Source organism: Idiotropiscis lumnitzeri, chromosome 20 (assembly GCF_059441095.1).
Source record: "Idiotropiscis lumnitzeri isolate Australia: NSW breed Sydney's pygmy pipehorse chromosome 20, RoL_Ilum_1.0, whole genome shotgun sequence".
In the NCBI taxonomy this organism is placed as follows: Eukaryota; Metazoa; Chordata; class Actinopteri; order Syngnathiformes; family Syngnathidae; genus Idiotropiscis; species Idiotropiscis lumnitzeri.
The window spans coordinates 10,183,934-10,201,942 of record NC_142410.1 but is presented as its reverse complement, the minus strand read 5'-3'; the positions used below and the strand labels follow the sequence as shown (position 1 = coordinate 10,201,942).

Here is an 18,009-nt window from a genome sequence, read left to right as displayed (position 1 = left end):
CTGGTACGGTTGGTTAGTTAGTTACATTATGTATTTAGTTATTAGAGGTCAAGCTGGAAAAATGAATAACTGCAAAAAAAAAGGAAACGAGAATTTTCTAGTTTTAATGACATTTGACAACATAGCGTCTCTAACACCACAAGTCACACAACAAAATAAAATAAAACATGGTACAAAAGCTGTATCATAAATTACTTTATATACAGTATCATAAAAAGAGTACAAATCAGATTTGTCAAATTGTTTAGCGAATTCCACTGCGATTCCCAATACAAGGTGTGCGTGAAAGCGCAGGGACTGTAAATACAAACAATGCTTTTTGTCAATGAGGGCGAAAAAGGGGGCAAGAGTGCAGTGAAAGGGAGCGAGGCGGGTGACACAATTGGGACGCTTCGAGTGAGTTATTCAGCCGAAAAGCAACGCTGCGAGTGTCTGCATCATGCATGGAGTCTTGCGTAAGCGATGGCCGCGGCGTCGATGGAGAAGAGCGGAGTGGCTTCTTCATTCGGCGCTGTGCAAGTGGCGAGCGGCAGAGCGCCATCAATCTGATTCTCACTTTGGAGCATGTTTTTTTTTTTTTTTTGGCGGGTCGTACTAAACGTCAGCCGAGTTGCAGTCGTGCACTCTCAATGACGAGCGGCTGAGGCGGGGTCGACCCGCTTCAATCGCTGTCCGGAATAAAGTTGGGAATGTTCCCGTTGTGGGACTAATAAAGGTGATGTTAAATCAAACAAAAATGTTTTGGGATTGTGGGAGGAAGCCTGAGTACAGAGCGAAAACCCAACGAGGCGCAGAAAGGCCAGAGAACTTCTTGATCGGAAAACCGTCGTACAAAAAAAATAAGTGAAAAAGCCAAAGCGCTGAGGTCGGGAAAATGCCGTTTTAATTCCCTCGTGTGCAATTATACGGTTTCTCCGATTTGATTGGTTCCGCCGCGTAGTATGAAACGCGACATGGATGGCCTCGTTTTCGCAATTCCTCTGAGCCCGGACCACATCGAGCCCCCCCCCCCCCCCCCCCCCAGGCCACGTTGTGTTCTTTACACTTCCACGATCTGCTATCCTCATCAACGCCAGCCGACCCCCTGTGAACTTTCTGTCCTCTCCCATCTTCTCATCTACGCCGCATTCCTCTCTCAACCGCCCCACTTCCGCCTGCATTCTAAAAAGAGTTGAAACAAATGTCAGATAAACAACGACGGTGACGACAGGTAGCCCAAACTGCACGGTGAATTTAATTGCTAAGATCGATCATGAGATGCTCGTATATCTGAGACTTCCCCTTAAAGCTGGACGCGATCAGGAACTGGCGCCCGTCCACCGACACCGCAGAAAAGCCTCGTGGCGCCTGGATGCTCAGCTCCTGGGACGGGACAAACTGACCCCTCTTGGCGTCCCACCGGTAGACCTGCGTCAGCGAATAATCACTGCCCAGGATGGCGTACTGCCAGTTGCCGACGGCGACGGGCTGGAAGGCCATGGATCCGCGGGAGGGAAACGTCTGGATCTCCTTGAACATGGCGCCGTCCCAACGCATCACCTTGGAGTCGCCGATAAATCTCGTCAAGCATATGAACAGCTCACCTGTGGGAAAAGGGCAAAGGTGATTACGGACAGACTGGATTCGGTTTTAGTTTTCTTACTTTTGACCAGGAAGTGTTGCACGGATAAGACGTCCTCCATCTCCGGTAAGTCGGTCCGGCGGTCAAACTTCTTCTGGCCTCGGTTCCACTGATAAATCACGGGCCTCTGCGAGCTGCTGGACAAGATCAAGTGCGCTTTGTTGGAGATCTCCAAGTATTCCACGTCCGTGTCCCGGTACCACGGATGGAGCGACTGGTGAGAGTAGAACCCGTTGCCGTTCCATTTGTAAATCGTTGTGGAGCCGGCCTACAAGAGGAGCCCAATGTCACGTGTTTGAAATGAAGGAATTATGGAATCATTTCTCGGGAGATGGAGGCGGGCGACCTTGGAGCTGTCCGCAATGACGAAGAAGGACTCCCCGTCGATCACGAAGGTCTCGATGTCATTGGGTTTGCGGATTTTCAGGATGTCGATGTCCTGGATCTTGATGAACTTGTTGGCGGAAATGTCCCGTTTGTAAATATGGGAGCCGCCAAACAGCTGCGCCACAATGATAAAAAGATGATTGCGGATGGCCAGCGGCTTGCAGACCACGGTGGAAGTGCCTGGGAATGGCGCAGAAGCGTTAGCGCCGAGCGTGGCGTTGCGCTTTTCGTGGCGCCCGACTTACTCTCAATGGCGTCGAAGCTTCGGAAGGTCATCTCAACGTGATCCCATTCCAGGAAGCTGCACGTCCCAGCGAACGGTTGCGCAAACACAACATATTGATCTTTGCCAAAGGTGAAGGCCTCGACGGAAATGGACTCAAACTTCAGGGACTGATAGGCGGCAAATTCTGCAAAGGACAACGTCACAATTGCTCTTTTTTCCCCCTTTTTAACTCATTCACTGCCAGCCATGATAAAAAAGAAAAAAAAATCAATGAACATTTTGGGCATCTATATCCGTCAATGGCAGTGAATGAGTTTTAAAAAAAACATTTTTAGCAACCAAATGTTGATACCGGACGCGATGCAGTCAAAGGAGTGCGGCAGCAGGTCGTTGATTTTCTTGCCCTGGTGGACGGGTGGCCCGCCGCAGTAGATCTGGTCCAGCGTGGCGTTGGTGTGGTGCATCCACTCGACCAGCCACTTGAGTTTGCAATCGCATAACAGGTTGTTGCCTCTCAGATCCCTTCGTGCAAAATCAAATCGCACATCGCAAATATCAATCGATTCGCGCACAAAACATTTGCACCTCGGCTTGTTCTTGACGGCTGATGATGATTCTTTATATACTCACACTTTAGTCAAAGCATCCATCCCCTTGAAGACATCCTTAGGCAGCGTCTCAAGGTTGTTGTACGCCAAACTCCTTCGCGGCAAAGAAGAAACAAGCACGAGTGGGACTCAATGCTCAAAGCGGAATGAGAGAATTAAAAAAAAAAAAAAAAAAAGTAGTCAGCTTAATTCATGAGCGCTGCATTATTTATTTGGGACTCGGTGTTCCGGGTGGACAATTTTTGCATGGCTGCGCTCTGTAAACGCATGATGACAGAGCAGAAGGGGGGGGGGCAGGATTTAGACAGCTTGGACAATTTTAATAATGCATCCGTCATACCGTCTGGAATCAGTTGACTTCCGTTCATTTTGGTTTATTTTCTCCGTTATACCGAAAGAGGCTCTTGACATAATTCCGCCAAAAGTTGTGCTAGCATTTTCTCAACTTGGTTGTTCTTCTTGACCCCCCTTTACTCACGCTGGTTGCCTAGCAACCTTGAAGCAGTCTTTCAGGAAGTGGCTCACACCGCCCAGCGCAACATCACATCCTGTTTACGACGACTTGTTGGCGGGCTAAACAACCAACGCGTTAGACTCTAGGCTGTTTTTTTTTTTTTTTCAACTTTAATGACAAATTTGCAAAGCAAAAATAGTCCAACCCAGATTCAGTCAACTTCTCCGAAGGGATACTGACACCGCCCCCCCTTTCGCCCCCCACCCGGTGGTGCTGATTCTTTTCATATTTTCACACACTCTCGACTTGTGATATCAAGTCAGTAATGCCAAAGAGTTCCGCACCGCACTCTTGGACTGACTTGTGAGAAACCTCGGAAAAAGATTCAAGGTCACCTGGTTGAAGGTTACAGCGCGGCTATTTTTAGTCTCAACCCGCAGGTCACACTATCTTTGCGCGAGCGAGCATAGCGGTTGAGGAAACCGATATGCGATAGTGTTACGTTGTAAATCGGCTGCGATGTATTGGGTGGCCGTTTCGGATTTGGGTGGAGCGTTTTGGCAATGAGTTACTTGGCGTAATTGATAAACGATACTCACAGATGAATCAGTGACTTGAGGCCGCGGAATGCAAAGGGAGAGAGTGATGCAATCTTGTTATTTTCAATGAATCTGGAAAAGAGATTTTTTTTTTTTTTTTGATGGTTAAGGTGCGGTTATTTTACAATCGAAAAACGTGTTTGCAACAGAAATAAACCAATAGCTACAGATATTCGAGATGCGGCAGACCGACGAACGCGTCGTCGTCGATGAGGTCCAATGAGTTGGCCGTGAACAATCTGTTGAGGGAAAATAAACACAAGAGAGAGAAAAAATAAATAAATAAAAATAACAGTGACGTTATCATTCGGCTCGCCGCATTCGGGAACGAACGCAACAAACAGGCACGGCGCTCCCACGTGTTTCTCGTTATTTACCGATGATCTCAACTTCGCACATGTTTCCGTGTAACGCTATTCAAGTAAACATTTTGCATTCGCTTTTGATTGACGCCGTCAGAGAGGGATTCATTTCAGAAGTCCATTTAATAAAATACGTGCACAACAGCACGCTGACATGTATTATTCAAATAAATCAAAACCATAACGATGATAAACGATTGGTCGGAGTATTTCATTTCAAAAGTGAACGTTATCAGAACCGGTCAAAGTTAACGGCAGAGAGTGTCTATAAAGGGTAAGGCATTTATTATTCATGCAAATGCATTTTTCATATAGTTCTATTACGTAATAGAACATTGACGTACTGTAGGACACATGGATGGATGACATTTCAGGTGTCTGTCATTTTTATAACATCAAATCAGGTGTGTTTTGGTAGGTTAGGCTTTGATTCTTCCAAGCATGCATTTCATAATTCCCCCCCCCAAAAAAATCAGATGCCACGGATAGAAAGCAAGATTTACCCAATTGCAAATAAAAATGAATAATCATGCAAAGAATACAGATCGACTCACAGGAGTTGCAGCGCAGGTGTATGCACAAAGCTTCCTCCTGTGATTTCATTGAATCCAGACTTGACAAAAGACCTGAACAGCATGGAGAAAGAAGATCAGGATTGAACATTTCAGACGCAAACAAACCACATCCACTCACAGCGAGAGCACGTCCGACGGGAAGGTGTGAGGCACGGCTCGGACGTTCTCACACAGGGCGTTATCTTTGGTGCAAGAACATCCAGCGGGGCATCGGGGCTGCTTCACTCTCCGTCCGGCTGCAAGAACAAGAAGCGAGCACGCAGCGAGCACCCAAAACACGAGCGTCCAGCCTCGCACTCTTTTGCCCGGGGATGCCATATTCTCTCGCTAATTGTCCCGCTTGAGACTTGCAAACATGCAACTTCTCGGTGAGAAAAAAAAAAAATCGGCCCAATTTTTTTTTTTTTGCAAAGCTTTGAGAAACGAGGCACCGTTGCTGTGTGCAGGACTCCAAATCGGCATAGAAAACAGGACCCAGATTGATGTCACCCTGCTAAATAGCACCCCCCACCCCCCCCCCCCCTCTCTTTCTCTCCTGCCTCCCTCTTCAAAATGTTGTCTGCTTCTTATTAGTCTGCTGCATACAAAGAAGTTGGACCCCATGAGAGGGGAGCAAGACAAGGACGTATGGAGGGAGAAAGGAGGGGCCTCCAAACAAATGCGCGTTTTTTTGCTCTGTGTTATCAGCCGCTCCAGCTTTTATTTGTCATTATTTATGCGCGCTTCGAAGCTGTACGAGGCTATTATCGGGGGAGGCTTCTATTCATTCACGAGGCTCTCTAAGCAAATGCACCTGCCTCATTGAAATGATGCCCCATTTTTGCTATGGTAATTAGATACATTAAATATTAAGCGCACGAGACATTTTAATAGAAGCCACCAAATTAATTGCATTGTTGTCTAGCTGTAATGTATGAGGCGAAAGTGACACAGTATGAAATATTTCTTGTTGTGTACATGCATGTCCCACATTGGCCCCTTTGTTCCTTGCGGGTGGAAGAAAAAAATAGCACAAAACACAAGCCTTGTTTCTTCACCACCTTTAAAACGGATGACTTGAAACTTTTCACTCACAATAGCCTCTTTATATTCCAACTCAGAATTTGAACGACTATGCATGTATCGCTTTTGTGCACTGAATCCTCGAGTTAAATGTGCCGTTCATTTCCCGTTTGACTTAAATAACGCGTTTCAGTTTAATTTTAAAATATTCATTTTTCCATACAACTTCGCATGGAAAAAGAGAACATTAATGTAAATGCAAGGCAATCACTTACGAAGCAAATTGCAATCGAAAGGTCGCCATTCGACGAAAAATGATTTAATGTATGATTTGCTTAATTATATGTACATATAATCAAGTATTTAACGCAAAAAAGTGTCATAATCCAACATTAATGGTCGTTTTGCAGTTATTTATACGATGCCGTGATTTTCAAATCTTTCGTTCTCGTTCGGGGGAGGTGACGTCATCGGTTTGCGCGTTCGCATACATCATACGTCATTACCAGGCGACGCCCGTTTGTAAACATTCTCAAGTAGCCTTTTCAATGCGAATTCACGAACCATGGATAATCTCGTCAAAGTATGTATTGATCTGACTATAATTTCTTTTTTTTTCAAATGCAATGATGCCTTTAGTTTCATTAAGAATCGACATTGTATTGACGCGAGGCGATTGTCGCTGCGTATCTATTTACCTTCTTTAGCATATCGCGATGCCCCGTGAAGCAATTCCTTGTGCAGTATAGCGAAAAATAATACCAACACGAACGTTGTTGTGTGTCGAAAGGTGCACGGAGGTGGCGCCAACTACGACTCCGATTTCAGTGACGACGAGCGACTAGGAGAGACCTCGGAGAGCAGACTTAAAAGGTAAAACGCGAGCCTGTAACAGTCAGTCGCCTGCCCTCAGCACATTCAGGAAGATGTGGATTCAATAAATATATTTCTCCAATGGCAGGAAACATGAAGAGGAAATTTTACAGAAGCCATTCCAGAAAGCTCGAAACTCTCAGGTGGCACACCGCAATTTTCACTCCAGTGAAGTGGACAGGTATGCTGCAAAAAACAATCTGAGATTATGCATCACAAAACATTTTTGAACAATATGCTTGATGTAAAAATTACATTTTGAAGTCATCAGTGACTTTAACAGTGGTCTCCGCACCTGTTCAAGATGTGTTGTTGATCTCTTGCCTTTTTTTTTTTTCAGAGAGGAAGCCAGAAATAGAAGAGCCCACTTGATATCACTGACTGCAGTATCCTCTGTGTTGAATTGACCCTTATCTTCTCCAAAATAAATGTCCATATTAACGTCCTTAAGCTGCTGACACCAGTTTGAGCGCCATAAGAAATTTGTCGGCGACTACATACTTTACTACGGAGGACATATGGCTGACTTCAAACGCTCCGCGTACGTAACTTTGTGTTCGGTTAAAACAGGCCGGTTATTCGTCGACCCTCTGTGAAACATTCTCTTCCCTGCAGAGCAAACGACAAAAGAGACTCTGATGTCCTACGTGAGAATCATCGCTTCCTCTGGCGGGACGAGGATGAAGATGACATGACGTGGTAACGCCTCACAGTCAACCTTTTTGTAGATTCTTTTGTATTGTGTTCTTTTTTTTTTTTCTAACTTGCCTCTGGTATTTTTTTATTATTTTTTGCATCCAAGGGAGAAAGAACTGGCGAAGAAGTATTACGACAAGCTGTTTAAGGAGTATTGCATAGCTGATCTCAGTCGATATCAGGAAAACAAGGTGGGCACGGTCGATAAAAGGATGATGCATTGATTTTGTCGTTTCCCCGGCACGAAACTTAGACACACGGAGACAAATTATTCTATTTACATGAAAAAGAGTATTTGAATCCTGATTCAATCAAAATATGTAATTTAGTGATTCTTTTGTTTACCACAATTAGTATGCGACCAAACTGGTAAAAAGCATCTCTATTTCTGTCTTAAAAATATACACACATTATTATTCAAGATATAAAAAATAAATAGCATTTGAAACAAATAAAGGATATGTCACCATTTCAACTCCATAATGACGTAAATAACAAAATCAACTCCATGAGAGTAACATCATTGCCCAGTTGTCACGGCAACAAGAACTGAAGGTGAATGGAGAAAACACGGCAAATGGTTTTCTGTTGTGTCAAACTCACATTAAATAAAGTGCCGCTTTTAAAGTTTCACACAAAAGCCTTCCAATGCGCAGAATTCTTTATTCGAGTTGCAAATGGGAATGGGAAGTGAAAGTCAGGGTTGATTCATTATATTCCCGTCTCACCTTTCCCCCATGCACACCGCTCGCTCGCGCAAAATGTCGTCATCTGATTAAATGTTGGATTTTGTCACCGCGGCTGGGTGACACGACTCCTACTTGAACATTAATACATTCTATGACGTTCCGACTGCCTGCGTCCTTTTCGCGTATCGGGTCGTATCCCCGGTGAGGACGGGCTCGGCGGAGCGTGAGCCGAGGATAGAAGCTATTAAAGTTTGGGTCGGATCCATTTATTATGACAAAAAAAAAAAAAGATGGCTTTTTATTTTCACACTAGCCTTGGCAGAAGTCTGCACTCGACAAAATGCCCTTCCAGTTATCTCCGCCGTTACTTTGGAAGCGGTGCTTTGAAAAGCAACACATGAAGTGACTCATTGGGATTCTTTCCATTTCCCTTTCAATAGTTTGGATTCCGCTGGCGGACGGAAAGCGAGGTCGTCTCGGGCAAAGGTAGGCAAAGTTCGGTTGTCAACTTGAAATAAGATCATTATTAATAGTGCTGCTATCATTTGGTGCTTTCTGCTCATGTGTGACTTAATTTTTAACATTGATGAAGTTAACTAGCCATTTATTCACATTTTTTGCACACAGAGGTTGTTGGTCGTATGTCAAAGGGCATCTCGTGATTGTAAAGATCCCCACAAAAAAAAAAAAAAAAGCATACTGTAGCGATGTTAAAATCCATAATAAACGATTCACATGTTTCCGAGGCTACTTTTAAACTTTGTTCCTAACTTCTTTAAAAGTAGGTCGCCATTTTGTAGCAGTGGGGAAATGCAGTTCCCAAGGTGATAAAAGTTGAGAAGCACTGCTCTATTTAAGTGGTTTTCAAACTTTTCACACACAACGCCACCTCAAAATAATTGACCACATTTAAAATAGTGCCAGAGAAATAGAGAAAAAATTAAAAAAAATTGTACCTCAGGCAAGTCAATGGTTTGACATTGTTTAAAAAAAAAAAAAATTGAGAGTGAGCAGTGCTTCTTGTAGAATCCCATAATGTAAGAATCACATCTCTTTAAAATCCAATTTATAGCTAGCCCTAACCCCAAAACAAGTCAACCAATACGCAAAAATCTACATAATCCCCAAAAAATGCCAGTGCAGTTTCCAACTGTCGCCACTAGATGGTGACAGAGACGAGCTGGTGGAGAGCAGCCTGCAGCTCGTTTGCACACTTGCCACTCCGGCCCAAGATGTGTCACAGCACTTTTGGCCTCCGTCAAAAAAAGCCTTTCAGATCTCTGACCTTTTCTTGTCAAAGCTTTTCAAATAATAAACCTTTTATTTTATTCCGCTCGTAACCCCTTTTTCACCATGCGGGCCTCTCCAGTTCATCCGTTTGGTTCCCCACCGAAACTCTGACGATCGTTTGAGAAATTGAACAACACTCGGTCTTCTCACTTCCTCGCTGGCAAGCACTTAATATTTACCCGCGACGTTTTCCCTCATTTGCATAGTGTTGACATCAACACAACCTCGGCGCACACACGCACACGAGCGCTTCGTGTCTGAGATAGCTGACTAAACCAATATATTGTTCCAGATTAAGTCTGTGTAATCCCGCCCGGTCACATTTCAACCTCCAGCGGCAAAAAAACTCGACAGGAAGCGAGCGGGATTAGACCCGACCTGAGCGGGTCGCGTCTTCCCTTGCACTATTTCCACCGGGAGCGCTTTTTATAAGCGTTGACACCCTGCAGCGAAATCAATACGAATCAAATGATGAGCGCTGCGCGGCGTTTGCGAGTGAAAGGTGCTTGCCTTGAGCTCAGCTTCTACGCAGTATGATGATTCATTGATTAGTCGCCACTCCAAAAGAAAAGTTGCTCTCACGCTTACTTTTACGATGATGGCTCTCTTGGCGGGGCTTAGCGGGAGCGCCGACCTTTGTCGTGAGGGTCGCGGCGTGTTTATGAGATGAAGAGGAGTCACGATATCCCGTAGCATCCTCACCTTGGCGTTGCTTAGTCTGTTTCAGGAGAAAAAAAGATTTGATTTCACTCATTCGTGGCTCATGAGAAAAAAGTGCGACCCACACAGAAAAGTGTTTTAAAAAAAATAAATAAATTAATAAATAAATAATTCTATCCTGTATGTTTTGTTAACTGGCTAGATGAGCTCCTCGCCTTTTCCAATCTCCAGCAAAATGAAATGCACTGTGTGCCAAGGATACAACTTGAATAATTGAAATGAAAACACATTGCTGTGTTAACACAATTGACATTGGAGTGCAGTAAAAAAAAAACGCAACAAGTCAAGCGATGTTAGAAACGAGGCGATTACGCAGGACGTGTTTTGACAGAAAAGGACTTTTTCTACTCGGGGTTTCGTGTTGCCGTGGAACAGCTAGAAGTGCTTGTTGTTGTTTTTGCGCTGCTTGTCTGAAAATATCAGTAAACAGCGGCGTGATGACCGCGCAAGTCGCCCATTTCCAGCGCTGATTTTTTTTCTTGACGATGTCGTACAATAGCAGATTTACACACTCCGTTTTTTTTGCGGTATGACCAAGACCAATTGTTTCATTCATATTCATTCAGGAGCCCGCCAGATAACAATACAGTGTCAGGGAAAGCCTACTAGAACTAAAAAAAAAATAAATAAATAAAATGGTGACAGCTGACAGGTGTACTGTACATTTTTACGCTCGGCAAAAATCAACTCAAATTTGCCGGTCACGAATAAAGACGCTTTGCTGTCACGTTGCCATTTCTCGTCTGAGCACCTGGTTAACGTCTCAGCCAAATCCAAAAATCGCCGCCTCGGGCCCGCGGAGAATCTTCCACGTTCACCGCTTTTAATCACAGCGCTACGCTTGACCTTGACTTTTAATCCTGTCGATCCCCCCTCGTTAAGGGGCAAAAAAGTGCAAGGACCGAAACCGTATGCTCATTTTAAACTCAGCCTGGAGTCTTTTGGCCGATTTCTCTCAACGAGCCGCACACTGGATCTGTATTATGTATTGAAAAGGAGATCCTGCTGGGTTCTGGTGCTCGAATAATAAATCAGCTCTGGAGAGGAACCAGCGTGTACTTTTAGGTGAAGAACTGCTCTCTAAGCATTCGCCAATTACGGCCCTTTTGCAGCAATTCTTCATCGCAATCATCGCCTCAGTTTGCTTTTGTGGGCCGCGTCAAGGTTTTAGTTTAGCTTTAGTTTTGAGGAGACGGATCAGCAACTTTTACTTCGTCTGATTATAACGAATCCAAAGATTTGTGGTCCACCCTCACGGTAATATTCCTCCTCTATTTGTTGGCTGCAGTTGCATCAAACGACCTTTGGTCCACTCTGTCAGCTGCTCTCAGCGGAGTAAATAAATGTTACAAAACAGAGCCACAGTGTTGCACCTCTGCTCGGCAGTCTGGCCGGCCTTCCTGTCAAAGGCTTAACCTCTTATTTTAAATTGCGCGACTGTGAATATGGTCGCGTCACGCCGCGACGATTACCGGGGAGGGGGTTAGCAACCGAAAGACGGCACCGTTAATGACTGGACTTGTTTAAACAGCTCGCGAGATGTCCATTCGTGAAATGCGGCCCTTTTATTTTTTGCTGGATCGTCTCCTTATGAGGTTGCCTGGCAACCGGTAAAAGAAGACCTCTGGAAAGAAAGAGAGGCGCAGACCGCACCAGATGTAAAAATGCTCATTAGCAAGCGAAGGAGGTCCTGGCAGCCCACCCTTTTTTTTTTATTGGCTTCATTGTCGCCAGACCAAAAGCGACAACGGACACACAAAAAGCCAATCGGCGTTATTCGGTTTGAATACGCCAGCTGTCGACAGGCTCGCGATAATGAGCCGGATGCTTGGAGAGATGATTGAAGGTGTAATTGTGCTCTTTGATTCACAATTGGGGGGGGGGGGGGAGAAATTAGCCACTGGGCTTTGAATTTAGCTTCGGTTTCCCGTAAAATTTCAAAGCAATGCTTGCTGACATCAGCAATTTTATAAATTTGATATTCAAAGTGTATCCTAATTAATAAATGATAAATAACTACAGACTAAAAATTGGGAGTCCCACCGGGCTCATTTCTTTGCCCACTTCTCTGTTGTTTACCTTTTTGTCTTCCGGGACTTTTAATGTACGCCCTGTATTTTTAGGTGAGCTATACGATAGCATCGAAATTAAAGTACTATTTTAACCGTATGTAACTAAATGTTACGCATAGGAGCACAAAACTCTGACATCTATTCTCAATGATGTGCTTGCACTTTTGAGCGACGAGGCACTCTAATGTGAACAGGCCAGTGAACTATTCAAAGGGAAGACGTTTTGTTTGAGGCCAACAAAGGAAAACTGGAACGGCGAAACAGTTTAAGGCTACATCTCCAAATAAAAGTATTCGAACAAAAGTATTAATGCAGTGTCTGCATTTCAGTGGAATCCTTTTCTTTGGATTTTTTTTTTCCACCCTACAATGCCAACATTTTTTTTCAATGTCAACACATAACGACATTGCTCGGGCTGCAAACCGCTTGAGAATAAAAGAAAACGAGATGAATTAAAATAACTTTTCAACAATTTTTGAAGCTGTCTTTAAATGTTATTTCAGGTTACAAGTAGACCACAATGTTGAGTTTTGGAATAACATCACACTTGCAAAACTTAGCAAAGTGCTCCTTCATCTGACTCTTTGTTTGACATCTCATGCTAAAGTCCTCCAGACATGCGATAACGAGCTTCTCCCACCCGTTAACGACCTCCGCGCTGTCAATCACGCCAAACGCCAAAGAGCGTCCACACCGCTCGCTTGGGTCACAGCCTCACCACGTCACCCGGTTGATTGTTAATCACGCGGCCATCTGCCTCTCTGCGCGTCCGCCTTGATCTGCACCCGCCGACCGGCAGGAATTAGGAGCCATTGACGTAAGAGGGACAGGAGTTTCCTCACTTAACGGGTTTACTCAGCCAAGTCGGTGCCAACACTTTTGCCCCCTGAAGCACGTGAGGGTCACTCACACTGTGAGGAGCCATGACAACAACTCCAGGCCTTGTACTGATGACCAAAAATGTGTCGTCATGCGGTCAAATATTTATTTACGTCAGTGGTTCTCAAACTGGGATCTCTTTCGGGTTGCCAATATAATTAAAAATAAATAAATAATGCTGAGTGAAGCATGTTTAAAAAAAAAAAAAAAGACTTGTTTACATTGCACATGTACGTAAGACGGTTGCAGTGAACACTTAAAAAGCTTCAAGTCAGTGTTAAGCAAAATAATGTGACACCTGTTTGCTATAATAATTAATAAGGAAATACAAACAAATAAAATCCCAGATCCCGCTGAATGAAAGTGGCCCAAAGGCGGGGTTCACAATTAGCCATGCAAATATGTCAATATGGCGAAAGATATTCAAAATATAATCAGTGTTAAGTGCGTTTGATGGAATGTTGAAAGGGAGAATAGGCCACAGCGCCTCCTACTGTACTGGAGGAGAATTGCAGCAGCTTACAGGTTCTTCAGGCGAAATCCTTAGGTGGGTCGAAGTTATTCAATGAATAGGAATCACCTGGCCTGGATGAAAGAGGACCAATTATAAATATATAATCATTTATTATAGAAATAATATTTAATAAACACATTTGTCAAGTGCCAACTAGCTGGTCACTGTTAGATGATAATTCAAACAACCAAATAAGCAACAGCATAAACAGACAATATCAGAAGATTAAAAAAAAAAAAACACCGGTGTAACATCATGTAAACATAAATAAAACCAAATCAGGACAAATATTGAGTCCCATTGTTTTTCATACATGTAGCTAGCGGTTAGCATGCTAATACACGCAATTGAATGGACTCACCAATTGCTTCTTTTCTCGAGTAGCCCGGCAAATAGAAATGACGCAAGTGTGGGGTAGAGGCGCCTCGGAGTTGAACGAATATCAGCCACGTCACAAATGTGGGCAAAAAAATAGCACTTTTGATTCAGTCGGAAAAAAAAATCGCCTACTGGCAACTGCTCCTTACCGGACATCGACGACACGTGACGTCATGAACGCGCACCGGAGTGTGCACGCGACTTGATTTCAAGAAAAGGCAACAATGTAAATAATGTATAAAAAATATATTTAAGCAATATAGTCGACGTGGCGCAGTTAAATTATTTTTCTAAAAAGTTCATCCTTACATTTAATCTGTTGAAAAAAAAAATTCTGCTTGACATGCAGTGTACAGTGAAAATAAATACAAATATAAATTGAATTAAATAAAAAATATTGTAAAAATTCTACAGTATACAAATATAGAAGTAACCTGATTTATAAAATCAATATCATCAAAACAAAAATAAATATGAATTAAAGTTTCTTCATTGTGGTGTGTAACTGTAAGACAAATGTAATTTAGTGTCATCACAATAAAGCACCAGAGCCTGCAGGGCTTTTCTTCCATTGCTGACATCATAGCTCTTAAATCCAATCCGGCATGTGAGGAGAAAGTCTGTCCCGTGGCCCGACGCCGTCATCGGTGTCCGTTGCCCTCCTGCTGTCTCGGGGTCAGAAGCATCGTTAGCCCTCATGCCAAGTTGGGACCTGTGTGACGCACTCGCCCCCGCTGTTGCAATCTGGAGGAACCCCGAGCTGATCAGTGCCGCCTTAAGCTCGTCTAAGGATCACGGGAGGGCCGGGCGGCGGCTGGAGGGAGTCCTGAGGGGATGATGATGATGATGAGGCGAGGATAAGAAAGGGCAATGAGAGCGCGTTCAGTGGGGAGGAGGAGGAGGAGGAGGGGGGGGGGGGTGACGAGGGTGGGTCTTGGATGGAGAGGGATGGATGGCAGTCATGAAGAGCTGCAGGCAATGGACTTCGCTTGGAAAACTGTAATAGCTCCATTTCTCAGCTAACCTTTACAGAAGGAAAAAAAAATACACAAAATTGAAAATGTATTATGACTCCCTGGTGTTCGCGTCGTCTTTTTAATATTGAAATGACAAGGGAAGTGAACTTTTTGAATGAATGTCTAAAAAAAAAAATGCAAAAATCAAAAGTCCTGGGAGGCAAAAAGACAAACAAGGGAATTGGGCAAAGAAATGAGCCCTGTGGAACTCCTGCTTAATTCAACATTTAATTAATGGCTTCACGATGTGATTTTCCGAGACTGGGACGAGCCCCTCAATATAAGTTTGGGGGAGTTGCAGCAGCTTGAGAAAAATAAAGAAAATTGAAATATCTCTACTAATTTCTGCCGTTATTTGAATTTACACTTTCATGTTTTCTAATCTTATAAGTAGGCTACTAGCACCTACGGGAAATGTCGTTTTCTGGCCTGTGTTGTCTTCTTTTAGGTCAGTTTCAATGTGGGAATAAACGCTGCGAGAAGAACGAAGGCCTGAAAAGCTGGGAGGTGAACTTTGCCTACGTGGAACAGGGCGAGAAGAGGAATGCGTTGGTCAAATTGCGTAAGTTTAGTCGCTCAACATCATTATATATCAAAAATTAAAAAAAAAAAAATGTGTCGATGAGGCTGCGTGTGCGGATTTGTGTGTGTGTGAGGGTGTGAGTTGCTGTCTCCTGGGGTTCTTTTCCAAGAGCCAGCTCATAATAATCCTCCTTCAGGTATGATACGGCAGAAAATCCTGTTAGAATAATTACCGTAATTGGACGACCCACCAGTTCCAGCCACCACAGTCGCGCAACAAATGACGAGCTCTCTGACAATCTTTTGACAAGCTCATTTGTCAACATTGGCCAAAACCCGAATGTTAATTCAACAAAAACAACCTCACAACATGAATTGTGAGCTCGATTTGTGATTGGGAACATTTACAAATGTTCTGTTCAGACTCTTGAAGAATGTTTTTCCTCAGAAAATGCTTTTTTTTTTTTCCCTTTTGTAATATTATAAGATTTAAAACGTGAAATAGGAGTTCCACAGGGCGCGTTTCTGTGCCCACTGTTGTTTGATTGTCTTTTCTATCTTCCAGGACTTTGCCCGGAATGTTCCTACAAACTCAACTACCACCACGAGTAACCGCCACCTTTGAGAAATTCTTAATAATTCTCCAAGTGACATTTTCAGTCACCGTATTTTTCCCTTTCTAGACGCAAAGAGGTCAAAGCCAAAAAGACGTTAAGGAAGGTACAAGAAGAAAACCAGGAGCCTTCCCGGAAGAGGAAAAAGACAAAGAAGAGTTCATCATCATGCTCCAAGAAGCACAAACACCGGAGGCACAAGGGTAACAACAAATTTCCCCTAAAAAAAAAAAAAATTCCACATTTTGCACTTTTTTTTGGTGGTGTCTGCTATTCCAAAGCAGACTCCCTGCTGATTGAGACGTTCTTCTGTCTCCTCGCAGATCGATCAACTTCCTCCAGCAGCTCGGAGGAGTTGCAGGGCAAAGGTAAACGCACTCCCGAGCACATACACGCAGGCATTTGTCATCTTCTAAGACAGACGGTTGTATGATACGCTCCACTCGAGGGCCTCCAGGCACACTCCTCCAAAATGTTTGGAGTGAAAACAGCCTGCAAACAACCCCTTCTGGAAAACACCAGCCGTTAGCCCGCGGCCATGACTGCTTTTTCTCAGCTGTCTCGCTCCACTTTCATATGTTTAGATACTCCTGTTTGTTTTTTTTTTGGTGGCCTCAAATTATGGCCTTTACTCACATATATTTCTGGTCAACACTTATAGAATCATTTGGACAAATTTAGATTGACTTTTTCTGTATTTCTTCAAATAGTGGCTCCCATCCAACCTCAATTAACTCACCAGTCAAGTAAAAAAAATAAAAAATCTTTGACGTATTTTGCCGTCAACGGTAATGAACAATTTTCAGTCGACCAACCAAACAATCGCCTCCTCTCAAATAGATGCCTTCCTTCCAATAAACTTTGCAGACTCCGAAGCAGAGCCCGAGCGTGAGTCGGAGTCGGACCACTGGCGAGGACCCGCCCCAGCAGTGGAGGAAAAGTCAAGGTGAGGCGTTCGTGTTGGCGTTAAAACGACCCCTGCTAAGGCGCTGTAATGCCATCACACGAGGTGTAGCGTGCATAGCGTGTAACGGGACCACCTTCAATGACGGAAAAGCTTTAATACCTTCTTGACCTTCTCTTGACTGATTATTAATTGTTCGATTTTTTTTTCTTATATTAACTGTTTGTAACTGTATTTTAGTCAGTAAAGCACTCTTTGTGAGAAGTGCCTTAGATTGCAAACAAAATACTTCAGAACGTGCATTTTGATGTATTCTGTGCCCCTCAGGGAAGAAGAGTTTGATGACTACTTTGAAGACTTGTTCCTCTAAACGCCAACGCGGCTCGCCTCCGCCGAGATTCAAGTATTTTCTTTTTTTTGTGTGTGTTTTTGACTGGCGCCGAAATAAAGCCGTTTCAACGTCATCGCCATTTTCAAGCTTGTCACTTCCATCGTTGTACATTAAAGCGATTGTGAAATGGGGAACTGTGTGAGCGTGCCAAATTTCTATTTATTTATTTATTTTTATGGTTACTTTCTAAACAATGACCTTAAACAGTTGTATCGGAGTTCCACAGGGATCAATTCTTAGCCCACTTTTTTTTTTTTTTTTGTCTTCCAAGACTTTTCCCAGAATGTTCTTTCACGTAATTGTTACATTTTTCAAGCGTGCTGCTGGAATATTCACGTCAAAAAATGGAATTATGTTTGCACGAGTTGATTTAATGGATTTGTGCTAATTTCAGTTTAATTTAAATTTATCTAGCCAAATGGTTCTCAGCAAGAAAACCGCTGGTGGCCTTTTTTGCACATTACTGCACGTTATTTGACTATTTTCAGAACGGGACATTTGTCACCAGATCTCAGAACAACAACAAGTGTTGCTTTACGGGATGTCGAACACGGCCACACAGTGTCGAATCGGGCGACGGGGGGATCAGAAGCAATCCGCTGATCCTCTTTCCTGCC

At 43.6% G+C, this 18,009-nt stretch overlaps 2 protein-coding genes and 1 long non-coding RNA gene across 5 annotated transcripts; 1 reads left to right on the top strand and 2 right to left on the bottom strand.

The window, feature by feature from the left end:
• Positions 1–83: 83 nt before the first annotated feature.
• On the bottom strand, positions 84–5,209 carry lgi1b (leucine-rich, glioma inactivated 1b). Its single transcript, XM_088283780.1, has 10 exons — positions 4,951–5,209; positions 4,812–4,883; positions 4,063–4,134; positions 3,896–3,967; positions 2,865–2,936; positions 2,587–2,756; positions 2,254–2,418; positions 1,968–2,188; positions 1,643–1,889; positions 84–1,583 (listed from the first exon to the last, which is right to left on the bottom strand). Exons 1-10 carry the CDS (start codon positions 5,148–5,150, stop codon positions 1,234–1,236), a joined length of 1,641 nt encoding a protein of 546 aa, XP_088139906.1. The 5' UTR covers positions 5,151–5,209; the 3' UTR covers positions 84–1,233.
• A 1,079-nt stretch (positions 5,210–6,288) lies between these two features.
• On the top strand, positions 6,289–17,526 carry fra10ac1 (FRA10A associated CGG repeat 1). Its single transcript, XM_088283779.1, has 14 exons — positions 6,289–6,417; positions 6,625–6,707; positions 6,796–6,888; positions 7,048–7,093; positions 7,172–7,248; positions 7,323–7,406; positions 7,510–7,594; positions 8,533–8,578; positions 15,410–15,523; positions 16,049–16,091; positions 16,167–16,300; positions 16,421–16,465; positions 16,965–17,043; positions 17,329–17,526. The coding sequence occupies exons 1-14, from the start codon at positions 6,400–6,402 to the stop codon at positions 17,369–17,371; spliced, it is 990 nt and encodes a 329-aa protein (XP_088139905.1). The 5' UTR covers positions 6,289–6,399; the 3' UTR covers positions 17,372–17,526.
• Positions 7,003–14,194, bottom strand: LOC148317634 (uncharacterized). Of its 3 annotated transcripts, none has more exons than XR_015839997.1 (5): positions 13,929–14,194; positions 13,577–13,638; positions 10,017–10,100; positions 7,209–7,316; positions 7,003–7,121 (listed from the first exon to the last, which is right to left on the bottom strand). It is a non-coding gene; the product is annotated as an uncharacterized LOC148317634 (long non-coding RNA). The 3 variants fall into 3 exon arrangements; XR_015839995.1 differs by having other exon boundaries at positions 9,971–10,100; positions 13,929–14,191; XR_015839996.1 differs by having other exon boundaries at positions 7,009–7,124; positions 9,971–10,100.
• Positions 17,527–18,009: the final 483 nt, after the last annotated feature.